At 32.6% G+C, this 22,950-nt stretch overlaps 2 protein-coding genes across 5 annotated transcripts in view; one reads left to right on the forward strand and one right to left on the reverse strand.

The window, feature by feature from the left end:
• LOC113510472 (soluble guanylate cyclase 89Db-like) overlaps positions 1 to 6,570 on the forward strand; it is a 33,152-nt gene extending 26,582 nt beyond the window's left edge. Inside the window, exons 11-14 of the mRNA XM_052898582.1 lie at positions 189 to 312; positions 1,114 to 1,223; positions 2,481 to 2,570; positions 4,392 to 6,570. Coding sequence (XP_052754542.1) covers positions 189 to 312; positions 1,114 to 1,223; positions 2,481 to 2,570; positions 4,392 to 4,493 — 426 coding nt within the window. The 3' untranslated portion in view covers positions 4,494 to 6,570. The remainder of the gene's footprint in view (positions 1 to 188; positions 313 to 1,113; positions 1,224 to 2,480; positions 2,571 to 4,391) is intronic.
• On the reverse strand, positions 4,840 to 22,830 carry LOC113518789 (glucose transporter type 1-like). 4 transcript variants are annotated; one of them, XM_026903780.3, is made up of 2 exons: positions 22,580 to 22,830; positions 4,840 to 9,873 (listed from the first exon to the last, which is right to left on the reverse strand). In XM_026903780.3, the coding sequence occupies exon 2, from the start codon at positions 9,857 to 9,859 to the stop codon at positions 8,480 to 8,482; it is 1,380 nt and encodes a 459-aa protein (XP_026759581.2). In that variant the 5' UTR covers positions 9,860 to 9,873; positions 22,580 to 22,830; the 3' UTR covers positions 4,840 to 8,479. The 4 variants fall into 4 exon arrangements, with proteins under 4 accessions (XP_026759581.2, XP_026759579.2, XP_031763868.2 ...); XM_026903778.3 differs by lacking the exon at positions 22,580 to 22,830 and adding an exon at positions 13,513 to 13,674; XM_031908008.2 differs by lacking the exon at positions 22,580 to 22,830 and adding an exon at positions 13,305 to 13,328.
• Between the last annotated feature and the right edge of the window lie 120 nt (positions 22,831 to 22,950).

The following is a 22,950-nucleotide window of genomic DNA, read 5'->3' on the forward strand; positions in this document are numbered from 1 at the left end:
GTCTACGCTTCTAGCATTAATGACTTGTATGACACCATGTTTCCACCAAAACATATAATTCACAAGGAACCTGACTGTTATAAATGACTCAATAGTCACTAACTATAGTGCAATACATCTCTCAAACACAAATGAGAGTATTTTAGTGGAAACGAAAAATTATTAAATTTCGGTTATCAATTTTATAGGTAGAGACAGTGGGCACGGTATACATGTTGGTGTCAGGAGCACCAGAGCGTCGACGGGCGCACGCGGCCGCTGCCGCCAGCGCCGCGCTTGCCATCTCACGTGCATTGCCCATGCTGACTGTAGGTACGTAAACAGACTGGTATTAGGTAGTAGCAGGGTTGCCGGGGGGAAGGGATTGTTAGTAATGGGGAGTTGAGTTCCCATTGCTATCAATATACCCTATCAGGTCGACTTCCACGCGGTTCCCCCTGGAAACTATCGTGACCAATTTATCATTGAATTCGTCACAATGGGCTAACTGACCTGCCTTTTCATCCTCACCTATCACCGCTCACTGGTACCCCCCTAGTGTATACCAATAAAATAGCGCAGGCGGTGTAACCGGGTAGGGTATTTTCAGGCATAAAAAAAAGTACCAGGGTTGCCGGATCGATTTTTTATTTTTAACAAAATATGAAATATTTTTTCTCCAATTAAATGTGTTTTATTTTACTTTTACTCAATCTCAAGCTTATATCATTATGTTTTATCATTAATTACGAAGTAAACGAAGAGAAAAAAAATGGCTACACAGTTTACAAGAACCAAAACTGCTAAAATAATACCCAATGTGACAACACTGGGTAAGGATAAAGTCAACATAGGCTAAATCTCCATTACTAATTTTCCAAGACTTCTACCAACTACCCAAACAGTCACTTCTATAATTATTCTTTTATACAAACTGCAAATGAGTGTAAATAGTCATATAATATTTGTGCTTTACTGTATGAAAAAAATAATAAATAAATTGCATTACTGTATGAAGGATAATTAACAAATATAAATAGTATTATATTGTTTACAATAGTTCCTATTTAGTTATAATTCATATGCACAAATAATAACCTTTCTATTATTTACTAAAATATACTACCTATCTAGGAATCCATTCGGGGCCCTGCGTAGCGGGCGTGCTGGGACTACGACTGCCCCGGTACTGCCTTGTTGGGGACTCTGTCAACACTGCCAGCAGGATGCAGACTACATCCGAGGTAAATGAATAGCTACCTAACTATCTAGTTTAGGGGAAAAGGGATTGTTAGCGGGCTACCAGTCAAGTGGTCCCCACTAAAAACCATCGTGCTGAATTCCAGATGTATTCATTACGCTGAGCTAACTGACCTGCCTTTTCATTCTCACCTGTCATCCCTCAATCGGTGCCCCGCCATTGTATACCATTACGCTTTCATTTTTTTCACAGTCAATAGATGCAGGTACTTTCAAGTCAAGACTGATCCTTTAGGTATAACCACCACAGCAAATGATTAAAAAGCTGAAATAAATTATTTATTAAATTTTTATTATTTGCCAATTGTTAACCTTGTAACTAACGTGTCTAATACGATCTAGATCATCATCATCATCATTTCAGCTATCATCCGTCCACTGCTGGACATAAGCCTTCCCCGTAGACTGCCATAAATAACGGTCCTGAGCCACCTGCTTCCGCTGACTCCCTGCAACGCATTTTAGGTCGTCACTCCATCTAGTGGGGGGTCGTCATACACTGCGTTTACCCGTACGTGGTCGACACTCAAGAACCTTTCTTCCACACTATTACAAAGTTTTTGGCTACATCAAATTCTCAACTTTTATTCTATTAACAGATTACATACAAAAGTTTGTAACGATGGATGAATAGATGTTTGTTATTCTTTCACGCAAAAACTACTAAACGAATTTGAATAAAATTTAGTACACGAGTAGATTATATCCGCTAGGAATACAGCTAGTAGTATTATAAATCGACATTCTGTATGACTAACACCAAGAAACAAGAAATGTACTTTTAATATTCCGAAATAAAGTATTTAAGTACTGATTTTACACAATCTTATTAAAAAGATACATTGGGTAATACAAATTCGACGGCGACCTAGCGCTGTGATGAACACTGCATAAATGAAGTCCCGCATGCCGAAATGGGTTCGATTCCCGATTAGACAAATTTTGGAAATTAAGGAAGATCATTTCTGAATTGGTTTCGGGTCTGGGTGTTCCTGGTGTCCGATTTGTGACCTCAGACGTTCATTGACTGGTTCCTCATAATACAAAATATCCCGGCTTAAGGACCATGCGATGGGTGTGATTATATATTTGTAAAACATTGTGTCTTGGTAATCCCTTTATGGGCTCTCGATACAGGTTCACCTAGTACGAGGTCCAATGTACTTATGTTATATATTCCTTGTGTTTAATAAACAAATATAGAATAAAAATATATTTAAATTATGCATTTATGAATTCAGCCAGGTAAAATTCAGATATCGGCGCAAACAGCAGCTGAACTGCCGGCGGGTAGATTCAGGCTCCGGCGACGAGGACTCATCAAAGTTAAGGTATAATAAATAACAATAAGTTATATATATATATATATAGTTATATTATATATTAGTTATATATATATATATATATATATATATATATATATATATATATATATATATTCCCTATAAATTTTCCATGTGTTGTAAAAATGTTATAAACAGAATAACTTTATTCATGATTCACCAGATATCTACACATCCATACCAAAAAGAAACTGTACAAGTTGTCTATTGGGGGGAAGGGATTGCTAGTAATGAAGTCTAAGTACCTCCTTATTAGCAATATACCCTCAATCAGGTCGACCTCCACACAGTTCCCTCTCGAAACTATGGCGATTAATTCTTATTGAATTCATCACAGTGGGCCCACTGGCTTGCTTTCATCATTACCTAACATCCCTCACTGGTGCCCCGCTAGTGTATGCCAATAGCATAGGCGGGGTCACTATTACTTATTTCATTTACACCCATTAAAAAAAAAGTTGCCTATTGGGGGGTACCTTTATCCCACTTCTATTTCTGCCAAGAAACAACTGTGTTTGCATGACTGTTTCGGTTTAAATAGTAAGATGTTAGGGAAATTACAGAAATAACACTACCACTTGTACAAAGTTTTATTGTGCAATAAAGAATAGATAAATAAATAAATAAACACCATAGTCTTATATCATGGAAGTAATGAAGTATTCTATGATGGCCACGGTGTTCTTCATATTCATATTATCGTCATATTTGTTGTCTTGCTTATTTCCTATATCGTATAATGCAAATAAAGTATACTCGTTCATTTATTCATTCATAGGTGACGATAAGTACTGTTTATCAGTGAACCATTACCTTGTTTACCAGTCTAAATTGCATAAAAAATCATATTATTAGACATAAAGGACATACTTTTTATTAATTGCTGGTCACGCGGACGAAATCATGGACGTAACAACTTTGTCCTATCGTTAATTTAGAAATTTTACTTCAAACTATCTAAATTACAAAATAATCAATAAAAAACACAAGTCTTGTTTGTTGCGCCATCTAGTATTCCGTGTCTAATTTTTTTTAGTGAGCAACCACGGTAATACTAAACTTTTACGTATATTTTTTTTTGTTTTTTTTATGGGTGAAAATGGAATGGTAACCCCGCCTGCGCTAACGGGATAGCTGGCGGAACACCAGTGAATTTTATTGATAGATGAGAATGAAACCATGTTAATACCCATCATGATGAATTCATTTACGTATATTATGGAATCAAAATACAATGGCAACCCTGCCTAACAATCCTTTTTCCCCACTTTTACGTATATTATGAAATCAAAATACAATGGCAACCCTGCCTACGCTATCGGTACATACATGCGCTTACTTCACGAACGGATGAACTTAAGTTAGTTAATTTAATGGGTGGTAATGGAATGGTAATCCCACCCGCGTTATCGGTATACACCGGCGGGGCACCAGTGAAAGATGATAGGTGAGGATGAAGCAGGTCAGTTAGCCCATCGTGACGAATTCAACAAGAATTCTTCACGATGGTTTCTAGGGGGAACCACGTAGAGGTCGACCTTATAGGGCATATTGCTAGCAATGGGGATGTCAAACTCCATTGCTAACAATCCCTTTCCCCCAACTTAGCTCAGTTATATCACCAGTAATTAACCATGATAGTTTCCAGGGGGACCACGTGGAAGCCAATCTGACAGGGGTGTATTGTTAGCAAAGGTTGCTATTTTCAATTACTAACAATCCCCTCCCCGTAATCCTTATCTACAAGCTTACTGGCCAAAGGTAATATAATAATACATACTGAACTGTTTACATATTAACTTCTTTCAGGGTAAGGGGATGATGGAGACATTCTGGCTGGAAGGAGAAATAGAGGAAGAGGAGCAAGATGAGGCTCTGCAATTATTTTCAGCACTTTGCGGAGATAATTAGGAAATTTAATATTTTAATCAATTATCAGGTTTGATGATAGAATGAACGGTAAACGACCAGTACAAGAGAATCTTTAATGACACTTACTTAATTAAAGTCACAAAACTGCCATATTTTTTTATAAACGGAATATTAATCCGATCTGCGGTATCAGTATACTCAGGCGGAACTCCAGGGACTGATGATTGGTGAGGATGAAGTCAGGTTAGTTGATGTTTACTCCAAAGAATCCTGACATTGAAAATGGTATTGTAGATAATACTATACAATAATACCATAGGTATATTATTTTTTATAAATATTTAAAAGGAAATTTTAAATTAATTTCAAAGAAATAAGACTCTGATAACTAGATAATAATTTAATATCAACAGACGAATTAAATTCGTATTTCCGTATTTAGAGTCATTACAATATTTTGTGTATTTTAAATATATTAAAATTAGATAATGTAGTAAATTAGTTGCCTAAATGTTTGCTATATTTATAAGTGACAATTTGAATAACAGGTTTTTACTATGTGGTGTACAATTATAAAATAAAACTAAATAAAATAAACAGGTTTACTAAAAAGAGGTGGCACTATGTGGGATCGATAGAAATGAAACTTCTATATATAGTTTTTTATGGAACTTTGATTGACAAACAATGTAAACATATTCCATGAGATGATCTGTTAACTTGTTTAACAATCTATGAATATATAGATATATACACTTGAATTCCATGACCGTCACTCAATACACCGTACCACCCGTAGTACCATTCACATGTTGTCATTCCTGTGTTATGCTTCCATACCCTGTAACTTTTCTATGATTAATCGCTAAATTTACATATTACTGCAGCTATTCCCATCCAATTGAATTTTTGTATATGTACTATTATAATTTTATATAATATAGAAGTTTCATTTCACCTTTTTTTTTATTTTGGAAACCCTAAAAATTACCACGTTATCTAAAAAGTGGCAACACTTTACAGAAATTCAATTACACCATAATTACACAAGGCCTAAGAAATCATAATCGTGTTGAATATTACGAAGTAGTTGCTTATCTAAGTGTAAAAATATGTATGTAATAATGTATACAGAATATACGCTATGTTTACTATTTATTTTATTGCCAACTATAGGAATAAAATGCATTTGTGGCAACACTACAATGGCAATCAAATCTAATGAATATCTTTTGCGAAATGTTTCTATATGATGAGGTCCGTTTTGCTCCGTATAGTGATGTCACAATTGCATATTTTTGTTCTACCATAAGACAATTTGTTAAATATTTCACTGTATTATATTAAACGTTGGTGTATTTAAGGCATGGCCTTACATATGGTCATATACACATACGGTCATATACGCATATAGCCATATACTCATATGGTCATATACACATATGGCCATATATACATACATGGCCATATACACACATGGACATATACACACGTGGCCATATACACATATGGCCATATACGCACATGGTCATTCAGACATGTGTTTGCCCATAACTGAAAGCTTCGTTGCTGATACTGGAATGAGCACCAGACAATTCTGAAGTGGCATGGTATGTAGTGAAGGTCACAAATCAACTTTGATTGTAAACGATTACAACATACAGTGGAGACATTATTTGATAGTGAGACGGCCTATGGCCTATACCATAATACTCGTATCTAAATGTTGGCACTATAACGCTAGGACGGGTGGAGTTACATTACGAACAATTTAGTGAATCGAATATAATGAATTGTATAATTATGTATGTTATATGTACATGTTTCACTTTAAAAGAATAAAATATATTGAAAAATAACACATTTGTATTCATTAAAATATTTAAATAATATAAAATCCTTATAAATTATATACTTTTAAATATACAATATTTTCATACTATTTCACTTATGCAATTAAGGGGATTGTGGGTGACACAAATATATTCGATTTCTAAACATCATGTCTATCTTACGAACAGACGTCATAATAAATTAATATAAAAAATATAAAGAAAAGGTTAAGGCACTAATTATAAAATAAAATACAAGATATTTAAAACTACCTAAGAATAATTTAAAAAAAAGCAGCTTACAAAATTATAAACATTCGTGCGTGTAAGAGAAATATTGATATCAAACAATTTCTTGGTCCTCGAAGTTTATATGGGTTATGTGCCTAATTAAAAAAAAATAGTGATACAAATTAAATTCCAGTGATACTTGATATTAAAGTAGTTAAAAGAAATTATGAATCAAAAAAATATTTGCGCGCCAACTCGATCCTGTTACTGTTTGCACGAAAACACTTGTACTAATATAAACTGTATTTATTCTATTTTTTTCTTTACATATTGTATATTTTCTTGTTGTAAGTTATACCACTAAATGTTCTTCTTTCTTTACTACTTCTAGAAATTTTTATTTAATTATATTTTATTGCCTGACCGGTTTTGTCGTATCAAGGTATTAAAGGTTTCGCTTATAAAGATTAATTCCAAATTCTACCAAATGCCAACTACCTCAGGCATAAATAGAACTACTACTTATGTGTAATGAGAAGAAAAATAATGTAAATAATTTTGATGCCGACAAATATTGAAGATAAATTTACAAATATTGATGGCGTAGTTCACACTTGTCCTAACTATAAAATTCCAAACTCTAAAGCAGCCTTGGATAGGAATGAATAATTAAATTTAGTTTAGTAAATCTAGAACAAAAAAATAGTGGAAACGAAATCTTTTATAATATAATACAAGGACTAAACAAATTAAACCATCAATATAATATAATAATAGACAATAAAAATAGTTAAAATGCAATAAAATATCACTCAAATCCGTAATAAAGACACTTTACAAGTAAACTGAGTAAACAAAACAATTGTGCAATAAATGTTAATTGATAGCCAACAAGGCACAATAAATAAATAAATAATGTCTTGTAATAATCACAATGCAAAAATAATAAACAAATGTCATTCAGCAATTTTTACCGAACAAAATCTATGTTTGTAAAAGGCAAGAAATGGAAAATTATATTCTAACCATAATAATTGGTGCAAGTCTTGAAATGTGATTCCTACTACATAGCAAATAAGGAATGAATTTGTCAAGATGCTTAGAAAATGTTTACGTCACACTTTAAGACACCTAAAGACAAAATAGAAGTAAAACGAATGCTTATAATTCTAAACATAACATCAATAAATATATATCTTAACACCACGTTTCTGCATAAAATTTAAATAATTATTCATCTTTAATTTATATTAATTTCTTTATTTTTCATTGTAGACATTATATACGTTTTCAATATATACAGAATCATAGATAATCATATTTAAAAAGCAAGTAGAAATTTTATAATTCTACAATGTTGTAATTATTATTATTATAGTTAAATTTGAATAATATATTTACCTCATAATAAGTACTAAGTTTGGAAATATCAAGTATAAGTGAGGTATTCAGTCTTTCTAGTTTTATGCGAATCTGGCTACTGGGTACACCGAATGCACATTTATTAATAAAAATATGAAGGCATCATATGTAATATAGTCTAATAATAAAGTATGCTGATTTTATAATATACAATATTTCGATTTCACATAAAAATAAAAATATAACCACAATAAATAAATATAAATTTATTGTAATATTTTCTATTAATAAAATTGCACCGGAGTCCTAATTTTTTTTTTATAAATACCATAGATTCCAGGTTTATACTACCTATACATCTTGAATTAGTTACAAATAAAAATATATTAATTGCCTATAAAAAAAAATCCAATTAACGTTCTGGAGTTTTCTACACAACTAAATGTCATTGTTAAGATATCTCTTAGACACCTGTACACATTTCTGGCGTCTACGTCTTCTAGTTGAAATAAATATCACAAATCACAATTAGACTTATTGCAGTACTCAATACACTTACATCTAAGGAATGTAGCTTAAGTCTATTTAGTTAAGACAAGACTAATTTTTAAAGAGAGCTGTAACTTCCTCGATTGTCCTATTTTTGGTTTCGGGCAATTTGAAGAAAGTGAATAAGAAAAATAATATCAATAGTACTGTATAAGGCAAGAAAACGTAGTTATCTAACGCTTCTGACATTGGTATGAAAGTTAAGCCAACCACGAAATTGGCAAACCAATTCACCAAAGCGCCTACACTCACAGCGGCGCTTCTGGCGCCCTGATTGAATAACTCCGATAAAATCATCCAGGGTATAGAACTCGGACCGACGCCGAAGAAAGCTACATATAGGAACGTGAAAATGACCGCAAAAGTGCTCATAGTTGTATTATTCTCATAAGTGAAGAAAGCTATCGTCATCAGAACTGAGAAAACTGTCATTCCCCCGAGTCCAACCAACTGAAGGGTGCGTCTTCCTAAACGATCCATTAAAGGTATCGATACTAGAGCCATTACAAATAAGACACTGCCAACTCCAATCGAGGCTAAACGCGCAACTGATTCCTCGAGACCTGCAGACTGGAAAATAGTCACAGAATAATAAAGAACGGCGTTGATACCGCCCAATTGTTGGGACAAATGCATAACGATCCCAATAAGGAGAGGAGTACGCAGAGAAGAAATCTTAAATAGATCAGCAATTGAAAATTTGTCCTCTTCCTTTGCTGCTTGATCTTCCACGTGCATGTCATTTATTTCATCGTTGATTTGGTTTGTACCTCTTATTTTCGTTAATGCTATTCTCGCTTTTTCTTCGTCCCGTACTGATAATAATAGAAACCTTGGTGATTCTGGCGCAAATGGTAACATGATGCACTGTAGTACTGAAGGTATGATCGCTAACCCAAGCAACCATGGCCATCCTGCATCGCTGCCTAATATAACATCGATACCGAGAATCTGTCCTCCAACCATCCCGAGAGCGACTGCCAACTGGTTGACCGTACCGAAAGCACCTCTTAAATTTAACGGAGCTATTTCAGATACGTAGGTAGGAGAAGCGGTTGTCGCAAAACCGCAGTTAATACCAATAATAAATCTTCCAATTATGAGCATTTCCACAGAGTATGCTACCTTGCTAAAGCCCATCAAGGCAGCACCCACGATACCTATGAATGAGTTAATGAGCAATGCATTCTTACGGCCACGTTTCTCAACTAGGTAACTCGCTAGTGGGCATCCAATCATTCCGCCCACAGCGAATATGCTGACGATGACACTGAAGACGAGACTGGGAGAGGCGTCGTTCTGTTCGCGGATGAAGTTCTCAATGAAGGCTCGCGGAGCATTGATGACTCCGGTGTTGAAGCCGAACTGGAGCATGCCCAGAACAGCAGCGCTGACCGCGTACAACAACGCGCCCGTTGTACCACCCGCCATGTTTGTTCGTGGTTCTGGAATGGAAAAAATATTCGAATCACTACACAATTTAGATTACCAAATAAATTAATATGTAGATTTACTGCCTCATTGTTAGTTGTTCTTTAAAAGATTTTTCTTTTTAAATACAGTATAATCATAATGACTGTAAAATAAAATTAAAATATGTACATAAAATATTTCTGTCGTAACCAATGTCTTAATCATTTAAATACAATACAAATTCGCAATCAAAAAACTTCACTTCCAAATCGTATTTTTCCACACACATTTATAAAAGCGAACTGATTATCAGTTCATCACATCACAACTGTATAAAGGATAAAATTATACTACTGGTTGGAGATTACGTTATCTACATGTAATAAAACAATAACTAGACAAAACTGTGTATAGATATAAATTTAAGCAATTTAAAACCTAAACAGAATTATGTATATTAATTGATTATCTAGCATCATATAAATATAAAAGATGTTTGAATGTCTAAATATCAAACATCTAAATGTTTGTAATTGCTTACCATTAATGACTGAATGGATATAGTTAGATAGATACTCTTTATTGTTTTCTCCATAAGATTACAATAGTAAACTTATTATAGATACAAACAATTACAAGAAGATTTAAATTCAGTAACACAGTATTTTGTCTGTCCTCTTCTCTTATCGAGACAACAGCAACCTAAATATATTTGAACCAGAACAAAGCGACTTTAACAACACACTCGGTTGCCTCGTTCAGGTCCTCCTTCGTTATTTGATAAGACTAGGACCGGGAGCCCTCTTTTTTTGTGTCGTAGTTGTTCCCTATTGGAGAATATTATAAGGTTCCGTTATAAGGATATTTCCAGCTTTCCTTTTCTTAATCTTTTATTTGTTCCCTTAGTCACTTCTCTTAATACCATGGAAATGACGTTGTATTTTAGCTTCGTCGCCAATTCGATTTGTTACAATTATTTATTTATTTATTTTACACTTTATTGCATCAAGTAAAAAATAATAAATAAATTAAATAGTAATGGGAAGTGATACAAACGGCGACCTTATCGCTAAGCAATCTCTTCCAGACAACCTTTAGATAGAGGACATAGAGAAAGACAAAGGGTAGATGGCGCACCATTATAGATACTAATTACTATAACATCTGGTAAATAAACCAAATGTCAGCGCAAACAAATCTCAAGTACCTGCAATAATTATTATCTACATTTATCTATTTTCTGATAAAAAACCGGAATCCATTTAAAAACGTTTTAGGTATATTTAAGTGCGTTCATGCACAGATGTGGCAGATGTGTACATTTACATTATGAGTGAGTTTAAAATTTTCAATACTTTTTTATGTCACATGACATATAAAAGTATTGAAAATTTTATATTGATATTACTTAGTGGTATACTGATACTACTTAGTGGTTTATATTCACACAAATTTATTATTTATACAAATTATATAAGACAACTTATATACCCTGCTAACAGTACGAGCAGGGTTACGGTGAGTCCTTCACAAAGAAGACAAATAGTGTCACAGCATTATAGCATGAAGTAGAATAAATAACGTTATTGTATTATAGAATGCTATGCATCACTAACTATCATTAGATACGGTGATTACGTTGAAACATATATTTATAAAGGCCACTAGAAAAAATTAACAATAAATAATATTAAAAAAGATATGAGATGTTACAATTTTTAAATTTAATTTTAAAATTTATTTAAAAATTTAATTAAATTTAAAATTAGTTATTGCAGTGAATTTACTCCATCAATCATCATCATTTTTCATGATCTTCTGGACTATATTGGTCTCTGTCTATCATGCGTACCTACTCCATCATTATCATATCAGCCTTTAACTGTCCACTGCTGAACATAAGCCTCCCCCTTGGGTTTTGCCAGTAGTTGCCACACTTAGTAGGCCGATTGGTAACCTCAGTTAGGCTTTATAGATGTTTTAAGAGGGTCGCTGCTGCCCATCCCTCGCCCTCCCTTAGTCGGCTCTTACGACACCCACGGGAAAGGAAGGGATGACCTATTCTATACCGGGACCACACAGCCAACCAACTCCATGGAGTGTTTATTATTTATAAATATAAATAAACAGACACTAAAGCATGCAGAAATAATTCAATTTTCGGTAATAAACAACTGTGTTGTGTACTACTGAGGTTTAAGGTCATAGATAAGTTGATTAAATTTTGTAAATTGTACATTTATTATCAATATTCTATATTTACTTCCATATTGTGCCCATAATTTGTTATGTTATTAAACACGACACTGTTTTTATATAATCTATTTTTGTTATTGTGTGCACTCGCCATGCCCACCCTACAATTGATTGGTGGCCACCCAAAGACGACAAAAACGTATCTGTGAGTACATATCCAACTTTTTAAGAGGCTCCCCCCCCCCCCCTTGAAAATACTCCTATATCCCAATATACCCTGTCAGGTCGCGGTTCCCCCTAGAAAAGGTTAATTCCTAATGAATTCGTCAACATTCGTCGACCTACTTTGCTCCTTACCTAACATATCCTCACTGGTGCCTAGCCAGTATATACTGATTGTGCTGCAAAATTTACCATTCCATTATCATCCATGAATAATCTTCCTTATATTTCGATGGTCGAAAATTCGTAAAATAGTCTAGACGTTACTATATAGCTATAATCATAATTTCAACCGCAAAGCAGTTGTGATTGCATGGCTGTGTTTCGGTTTGAAGAGCGTGAATTTATAGGGTACAGAGGAATAACACCTAAGTCCTCAGAAATGGCAACATGTATAATGGGCGAAACAGTATACTCTGTTATGTCCATGGTACTGGTCATGTCTGTGGACGACGGTTACCACTTTCCATCAGGTGGGCCGTCAGCTTGTTTGCCATTGTGAATTGTATAAAAAAAAATAGAGACTAGAAATTAATTGTTTAGTACAAGATCTACTTAATTTGCATGTAGGTGACGCTGTGTGATATAACCCAAGTTTTGTCTTTATCCAATTGGCTCGCATCGAGCATATGTACTTAGAATAACCTGTTTATGTATATCCATCAGGCATCAACAAGTTTTTTTTAAACATACAAAACATCTATAAGCCTGTTATTTTCTCATCTTAATGGTATATTTTTATGTCGAGCAAATATGTTTTTAATTTAAAATTGTATTAAACAAATATAGTCTTGGCATGTACAAGTATATTTAAATTAAACATTTAAAAAAAAAAGAATAATTATATACAATAGTTATGTAAATAATTTAACAAAAAAAAAACCTATTTATATTAGCGATTTTTTCACATCATAGATCATTATTTTTATAAAAAAAAAAATACGCCGAGGTACTAAACATCATATACCTAATACAACAACATATATGTATCTAGTAAGAAAAAAATCTAAGCCTTTTTTGGAGCCATTAGCAAAATATTGCATACGTGTACTTCACTAGTAGATACACCAAAATCTTTCACCATTCACTGTCACAATAAGGTGTATAAATAGTAAACATACGATGAACGATAAGAATCCAATATAAACAAAACGTATTAAAACACTTTCACGCGATGTTCATTAGCAACGATTGCATGTCAACACAACAAACTATCACCATGTTGAACTATTGAAAAAAAAAAACAAACTTACCTAGATATATGACTAACTACACAAATTAATACGCTTGATACAACAACACCAACTTCACCAAGGAAACTTGGACATTGTCTAATAATTAATAAAAAGGGAAAACCGAGCGGTGGCACAGATGTGTCGAAGGCAACGTAGCGTAACGCACTGACGATAAAATCAAGGCTGACGGCTGTTTGCGAAACTTGTAAAGGTGCCTATAAATTTACGCGGCTCGATAAACGATATACGATTAATGCTATTGAAAAAATTAAAAACTTTTTTAAAAAAAAAAGATATATTTTTTATTGAATGTTTTATGATATCTGTGCCAATTAGTGATAAGGTTTATTCCCATACAATTTTTGTCATAAAAGTCCTTTTCCTGTATTTTAATTTCATTTAATTTTTTTTTTTTTTTTTATGTATATGTACGTGTTTTTTTTTTATAATTTCTTGTGCAATCAACGGAGTTTACTCGCGTGTTGGACCCATATCCATTTTGTCACGTTTAAAGTAGTTCTACGTGTATTTTTTTTTTTTTTTTTTGCAACTATAGATTATACATTATACAATAAATACCAGACAGATTTTACCTACAATACTTTATCAAAGATGTCATTCTTATCAATACAGCTGACTATCTTGACAATTGAACCACTTCGATAGAATCTTTTCGGCAAGATTTTTTAGACTCCATAATCTTTTGTTTATAAAGTAAGACTAATCAGTAAAAAATAAATAATAAATGTATTCTTATTTGTTTTTGAACATTATATAAAACCACACATAAATTTTCGAAATTAGTGTAAAAAATTATCAAAAAATTACTTTTAAACGTTTACATAAGTTGGGTAAAAAAATATATATTCATACTTACTCGTAACGAACTTAATATGTGAATAAACTATATTACTTGTAAAAAGACTCGTCAAAATCGGTTTACAATAAAAAAAAATATTTATGTATACACAAAAAAAATAAACGAATTTATTTCTCCTTTTTCAAATCGCAATAAAGAATAAAATATTACAGCAAAAGCTGTAAATATGATCAAATCTGTAGACACCCTAAAAGTTGTCAATCCAGTGGCTTAAGTAATGGCCGAACGATTTCTTGTTAGGTATTTATTATTTTTAAATGCATGTACTTAAAAACATTGCATTTATGATACTTATATATATGATTCGATCGAGTTGCATGGTCACGAGGATTTGCATTTATTATATGTAGTTGTATACCTACAAAAGTATTATACATTACAATTTTATATGACAAATAGCTGATGCCCGCGACTTTGTCCGTGTGGTATTTGTTATTCCTGTTTAGTATATCTCGATGTATGTATTGATACCTACCTATTTATTATCTCTGGGAATACTGGGCCAAAATTAACAAATGCCGTGTCGTTCTAATTTTTTGCCTTAAGACAAAATGTTACTTAAGTAGGTTGTGTACTAAGCTGTACAAGTTATTATAGTTTTTTTACTATCCCACGGGAACTCTTTAATTTTTCGTGATTAATAGTATCTAAAATGTTAATCGGGGATGTAAGGTGCCACCATGCAAAATTTCATTTGAATAGGTCTAACAGTTTCGGAGATTAGCCCGTACCAACAAACAGACAGAAAAATAAAAAAAATTTAAAGAAATCTGGATGTGTTCTATTTCATTTATAACCTCATATTATTTTTTCTTAAATATCCTCCATGTACAGACATACTTTATTATATTACAATTTTATTATATTAGTAAGTATTATATTACTATCTATTATAAGCTACCATTTTGTTTTTTTTCGTATTATTTTTTAATTGACTTTATAGTTTATTTCTTTAGTTTTTTGTTTATAAAATATTATAACTTATTTCAAATACAATTGCATGATTGTTATTGAATAAATGAATTTGAATATTAATATATAATATATGAACCGTTCTTAAAAGCTAGACTAATAAATATGTACCCCAAAGACAAAGTGTTACTTCCCCCTTACGGGTTTCCCACTAGTTAATATTCATTAGAAATTCACGAAGCCTTTATAAAAAATATAAAGCTTTCAGACCTAGTACTTGCTGGGTATTATCTATTCCATTATCATTATTTCAATTTTAGCCGTCACTTGTCCAGAAGTGGAATAAAGTGGAGAGAGTGGAGTGGAGAAAAATAGCCCTATAGTTGTAGCCTATCATAAGAAACGGTCCTGTCACCATTTGACGCCGTCGCTCCGTCTAGTGGGCAGTCATCCTACACAACATTTGCAAGTACGAGGTCACCTTTCTTCCCCACCGGTTTGCTCTTCAAGATATGGCCGGCACACCATTACTTCATTTTATCCCTCTTACTATAATGTATACTAATAAATGAAATAGGTTGTAATGATAAATGGATGATAGTTTTATTACTCTTTCACGCAAAAACTACGAAACGGATTTGAATGAAATTTGGTACATGGGTAGGTTATATATCAACTTACCACACAGGGTACTTTTTTTTATGGGTGAAAATGGTATGGTAACCCCGCCTGCGCTAACGGGATACACTGGCGGAGCACCAGTGAAGGGTGATAGATGAGAATGAAAACAGGCCAATTAGCCCATCATGATGAATTCATCAGAAATTAACCATGATAGTTTCCAGGGAGAACCGCGAGGAGGTCGACCTGGTTCGGTATATTGCTAGCAATGGGATTCTCAGTCTCCATTACTAACAATCCCTTTCCCCCTCACACAGGGTACTTTATGTACTGATTCACATGGACGAAGCCGCGGGATACAACTAGTCTACAATATTGACTCTACATTAGGATTTAAGTTACGGATAGGTGAGTTTCCAGTCTCAGTAAACCTATTATTTCCTATTTTCATAAGAATTTTCAAATTAAAAAAAGGGTTCAAAAATGTTTTAAAAAAAAAATTATCTTTGAATCAAATAAAAAAAAAAGAAAATGAAATAGTGCCCCGCCTGCGCTATCGATATACCAATATTCCAGCGGAGCATCAGTGAAAGATGATAAGTGAGGATGAAAGCAGGTCAGTTGTCCCATCGCGACGAATTTTACATGAGCCACGGTATTTTCCAGGGGGAACCACTTGAAGGTCGACCTGATAGGGTATATTGCTAACAAGGGGGCAGTTAGAAACCATCTCTTTAGTTGATCTTTAGATCACATAAGGAATCTCCGTGTAAATCAAACTTTGGAATTCAACACTGTACTCTTGATTTATATGTCATTTAGTCAGCCATTTTAATTTATAAATACAGATATGCAAGGACGCAAATAAATATTGAAACACGAATACGTGCATTGAATTATAAGACAATACTTAAATAAATTTACATTTTCCCCAATGACTCAGCATTAAAAAGCAGTCATTTCATAGATTAGCGTAAAAACTCCAATAATCTAGCTTTGATATTTCTATTACATAATAATAAAACTAATGTAGTTTTCAAATACCTTTGTTTTGAATCAGTTTATCTTCGATTATTTGATAAATTAACAATCGTAAATAGGCTTCCATTTTTTTACAGTGATAACGGTTCCGTTATCGGTATAGGCTGGTAGGACATCAGTGAAGGATGACAAATGAAGATGAAAGCAACTCGGCCAAACGTGATGATTTCATCAAAAATTAACCACGATGGTTTCCAGAGAAAAATTCGCTCCCCCCCCCCCCCCTCTTTATATATCCTTTAGAAGTTATAGTGCGATATTGGGCATTGATCATTGCCCAATCTTTACCCTACATACATTGGTCTAGAAGATTGTTAGTAACGGGAACAAGCAGACCTATTGCTAGCAAATTAATTAAATTTTGAATTTAGAACACGGAACGTTATATTTAAAACTTATTTTATATAGATAGAGCATTGAGCCTGAAAAACAGGTCAACTTTTTGTCAGCTAATTAGCTGACTCGTTTTTTTATTAGTGTTCTATTTATTTACGAACACAATATACCTTGACGTATCTTCACTCAAAGGCAAAGAAAAACGACTGTTTCAAACGTCAAAATTAATATGGGACTAACACGAGAACATAATATATATAGATTACAAAAAAAACTTGAATTTTATGACGTAACGTACAGACAAAAAAATAACAAACAGAGAATCTATGTGTTGTATTAGTGAGTACATTTATGGGCCGATGAGTGGAAATCTCGTAATTACTGATAGAAGCTATAACCTTCGTTTGATATCGGTTCATATGCATACGTTGCCTTGATACCACTAACGCATGTCATGTCATTATTTTCCGCCATATTGATACTAGGTATATTGAAATTAATCATACCTTTGTTACACATCTAACATTAATTTATAATATTAAGTCTTATTTACATTCAACTTTTATGCAATGACTAGTACAATGATTAACTTAAAGAAAACCGTGCAATTTCTGTCACACGATAAAATATTTAATTGTTTAGTCACGGCAATTTAACCGATTCTAAAACAAAATACTCAATTCTACTGTTTTTTTTTTTTGTGTACGAGTATAATACACAAAAAACTTCCCTGTGTTAACCGATTTTGATGATTCTTTTTTAATCGATAATATTGTTGTCATACTATATTAGTAGATCTTAAATTACTAATATAAAAAATCTTATAAAATGTTTTAATAGAATTTAACGTAAATGTAAACAAACAATTAATTGACTCGACTATAGTCGATTTGAGTCGAGTCGATAAAATTAAAAACAAATAAAACTTGATTAAATGATTGAATATTTACAATTTGTTACAGTTTCATTTTGAAAATATTTCTGTGATAATAAAAAAAACTAAGTATTTTTTTTATTAATTTCTAATTGAAATAGACTATAATTGCTTATTATTTTTCTGATCGATAGAAACAAAAACGATAAGGAAATACAAGAGAAATCGTTGTTAAAAGATAGACTAATAATGCCCCAAAGACAGTATTCCTACCCATATGGGTTTCCCACTACTTAATATGCGTTTAACACGAAACCGCAATGATTTCAACAATACAACAAATAAAGATGTTTAAGAATGGTTTTTGGTAAATCACAATGCCGTAATCTGTTGTTTATATTTGTTGTTTTTTCATTATTATAATTTTATAAGATTACCGATGTAAACGAAAAGTCGATGTACATCCGTCTAGACCACAGATTCCCAATGGGGCGGCACTAACCCGCCGTGGGTGTTGGTGCCTACCATATCTCAAATAAATTACTATATATTTAATATCAGTCCCATATAACCTTCCATCACACACTGTTCCACACATTTTTAAATTAAATTTTATAAATATGTATTGTTTGCCCTAATTTGAGAACAGTTCTTATTCATTTAGGAAAAAATAACCTAATTTTTTTAAATTGGTAAAAATAAAAAAATTAAATTAGCTGGAAATGTTGACCTTTTCCTTTAAAGGAGCCATAGCCCAGAAAAATCTGAAATCTATAGTTTAAACTCTAGAAAATATCAAATAGGAAAGAAGATACTTTTTCATCATTCTTCTGTCATTGATCCTTTTCTAAATTACCAAATCAACACATCTGCTTTTCTGCATCTGTCATTACAACATTATTCCACCCATACTTCTATAATCACGCTCTCATTGTCCTATAAAAAATAGTTCAAAAATCTATCAAGTGCTATAAATTACCAACGTTAACATGCAATCGATGTAGTATATTGTCTCAGCCATAAAAGTAGGCCGCCCACGGCATCGCAGGCATTTATTGGAATTTTACGCCCTTTGTCACCTCTTGGACTCTCTCACTATTATGACTTATTTATAAAGTGTGGCCTCGATCATCATTCAACTAAAAATTAAAAAAAAAACATTTAATCGATACTAATGGATTGTTAAAGTCTTCGAAAGTAGTTCGAATAGTAGAAAGAATCAGTATAATTAAGTTATTAGTTTTTCTTTTAGCTATATAACATTCTGCCGTGTAGTTATTTCCCGTGGGTGTCGTAAGAGGCGACTAAATAAACTTAATACTCGAGGGATGGGCAGCAGCGTCCCTCTTAAAATATCACCAAAGCTTACTATGGTTGCCGGTTGTACAGCGTAGCAACTACTGGCAAAACCCCCCAAAAGGTGGAGACCTATGTTTAGCAACAGTTAACCGCTGATACGATATAACAACATTTTGACAATTCTTTTTTAAATGTTACCTCTCGGAGTATTAACGGCTTAATCAATTTTCCTTAAATGGGCATATACATTGAATTTGAGACGGAGAACATAGGTTACTTTTTAATCCAGTAAACCAACATTTTTTTTACAACACACGAGCATGCGGCTCACCTGATGGTAAGTGACATAATATAATAAAATATATATATATAATAGCAAAAACTAATTCAGTGTAAGACCGATAAGCATCGCTACCGTTCCGCACTACTACCATTCTCGGGGGGAAGGGACTGTTAGTAATAGGGTCTTAACAGTCCCATTGTCAGGAATATATCCTATATCCTGTCAGGTCGACTTCCATGCAGTTCCCCTGGAAACCATCACGGTTAATTCTTATGTAATTCATCACGGTGGGCTAACTGACCTGCTTTCATCATCACCTATCATCTATCACTAATGCCCCGTGTACCGTGTAGCGTATACCGATAGCGTAGGCGGGGTTACTATTCCTTTATTATCCATAAAAAAAAACTACCATTCTCGGAGTATAGAAGCCCCATTGCAAGCAATATATTCTAACAGGTTAATTTTTGATGAATCAGTCACGATGTTCCAACTGAACATTTACTGATAGCGCAAACGGAATTACCATTCTACTATCACCAATATAAAAAAATAAAACCACTGTAAGGACGGACAGAATATAGAAGATTAAATTAATCCTTATTGAATCTCGAGTCGACTGCTTTGGATATATCAACAAAACGAGATTATATGTAGTCTGACTCCAAAGGGCACAGTTGGTGCGTCACACAGCCGTGGAATGCCTTACAATTATCTCGAGACGAGATCGCATTTCTTCGGCGCCACTAAGTACGTTTACTTTCATTATGACGCCATGGCGTAATAACAGGATCTTTTTGTATATTAACACGTTACGAGAATGTAATCGCATTTGCCTTCATTTGCAATCTCTGCAATGCAAATCTGCAAGTATAGTTATTTTATGACCTATAACGATAAGGGGAACTAAAAACCCGCTATAGACTAATTGTAACACTATATAACATTATAATTTCGTATAACCCGCCTATGAAAATGTACTAATACATTTATATTCTGACCTCAACGTGAGAGTACTATTAAACACGACAGGTTATAGGAAATAAATCGAACCTATTAGAATTGACAAAAAATAATTAATTTCACTTCCCAAATAGATCGTATACTATCTGATGAAGGAGTCAAGAGTCTCCAGAACTGGAAATGATGACATAAAATTGAAATAAAATTATCCCAATTATCATTTGGGGTTGGCGTGATATGTTTTTTACCCATATTACGAAAAGACTTGGCTTATAGTTTTACATCCGGCCACCTGCCTGACGTTAACCCTCTTTGGGATTGCATTTGTTGGTTTCCACCAATGGTATGGAGAAAGGATTCAAGAAAAAGAAAATTGAAGAAAAAGGAGGGGAATGTTGGAAAAACATAAAGGAAATTGATAAATAAGAGACATAAGGGACTTATGTGGGAAAGGAAAGGAGTGGGACACTGCAGTTGCAGAAGGATTGTAGCCACTGTAGTACGGCTCGGGAGGCCAGAGTTGCATACCTCTATGCCCTTATTCTAAAATTGGACAGATTTCTAGAAAAAGACATTGTTGTAATTTACAATCAGAAGAAAATTTAACTAGACAACATATTTGTAAGTCATATATTCATAAAAAATAACAAAATTTTGTTATTTAATTCTATACCTACACATAATTATTAATGTAGAATATTATAAATGATATCTAACTAAATATTTAAACAACAATTTATGCACTAGTTAAATTTGCTGAGCGCTTGGTCAGTTACATATCCAATCAACTAATTTTGCTTAATGAAAATTAGCACAATTTTGATAAAAAATGACTTGCTTGATTCAATAAAGCAGAAGATAAAAAGAAGTTAGTAATATAAATATATATGTACAAATGCTATTAAATTATTGTTATTATAAAAACTAATATGATATAGTTCATATTTAAATTAATATTACATCTATGTTAATCTCAATATTTACACTAAGTCACACATTGACGTTAAATCTGTCCTAGTAAATATTTCATAACATATTAAAAAAAAAACATTATTGCTAATTTATTACAAAATCATTTAAGAATAATCATAAATAATTATAGTAAATTATTATAATTATTATATCTCTATCTATATGATCATATTTATTATATACTAGTAACCTGCCACAATGTCTTAATTTTTTTTAATAAAATATAAATATAGCTTTTATTACTCTCTGATAATGTAACTTTCTATAAGAAAACATTTTTGAAAGCGGATAAGTTATTTTTGAGTTGATATTTATATAAGGACGAACAAAAAATCAAATCTTTCCTCCTTTATATTATAGTTTAAAAAAAGATATTTATACTACAATCAAGAATATAATAATAATACTATTTAATATTGTCATTGTGCAACCTCGAAAAAGATAGAATAAAATGAAAAAAATATATAATTAAAATCCATTACACCATACTCACGGAGAGGCAATGAGGAACTGGGGTCACTTGACATTGTTTATATGTTATGAACATTAAGATGTAATAAATAGATATTTAATATTAACCGTGTGATTTAGTCATATAAACAAGTTTTAAACAACAGGAACTTACCTAAACAAAAATAACTACTCACTCTAACTACCGCCTGACTGGTGTAAACGAGGCAAACGACAAAACCGATACAAATCAATTTTTTATAGACATAAACAATAGACATTATAATCACGTATTCACGTATGTTAATTATAATGAATTATTAATTAAAATTGTTCGCCTACAATGAAAAATTATAACTGTACAGGAATCAATATATATTTGATATTTGCTTTAACGGTTATTAAGTTAAAAATTGCAGGCTATTATTTACACAATAACAAAGTATTTACAAACCTTTTCTTCAGGCACCATTTATTATGGAGAAGATATGAATAATAATAGTAACATTCCCAGTATTTTTCATGAATCCACACAAAAACAATTTAATACAATCAATTCTATTTTTATATAAAAATAATTTCCGATAATCGCACCGAATCACAGAAATAAAAAATTGTAAAGATTAATTAAAATCAATCAAATAAAACTAAATTATTAAGCAAATTTAAGCACTTGGCAGTTATCACTGTCAAGTTATGACTGTCACATACTGCTGACAGATTAGAGAGACTAGTGTATATACGGTTAAGGATGTCAATGTCAAAGTTGTACACGTTTAATTTGGTGTATCATAGATATAGAATGCAAGTGTAGTGTATGTAGTG

Source organism: Galleria mellonella, unplaced genomic scaffold, assembly GCF_026898425.1.
Source record: "Galleria mellonella isolate WM207_F2 unplaced genomic scaffold, CSIRO_AGI_GalMel_v1 utg44, whole genome shotgun sequence".
In the NCBI taxonomy this organism is placed as follows: Eukaryota; Metazoa; Arthropoda; class Insecta; order Lepidoptera; family Pyralidae; genus Galleria; species Galleria mellonella.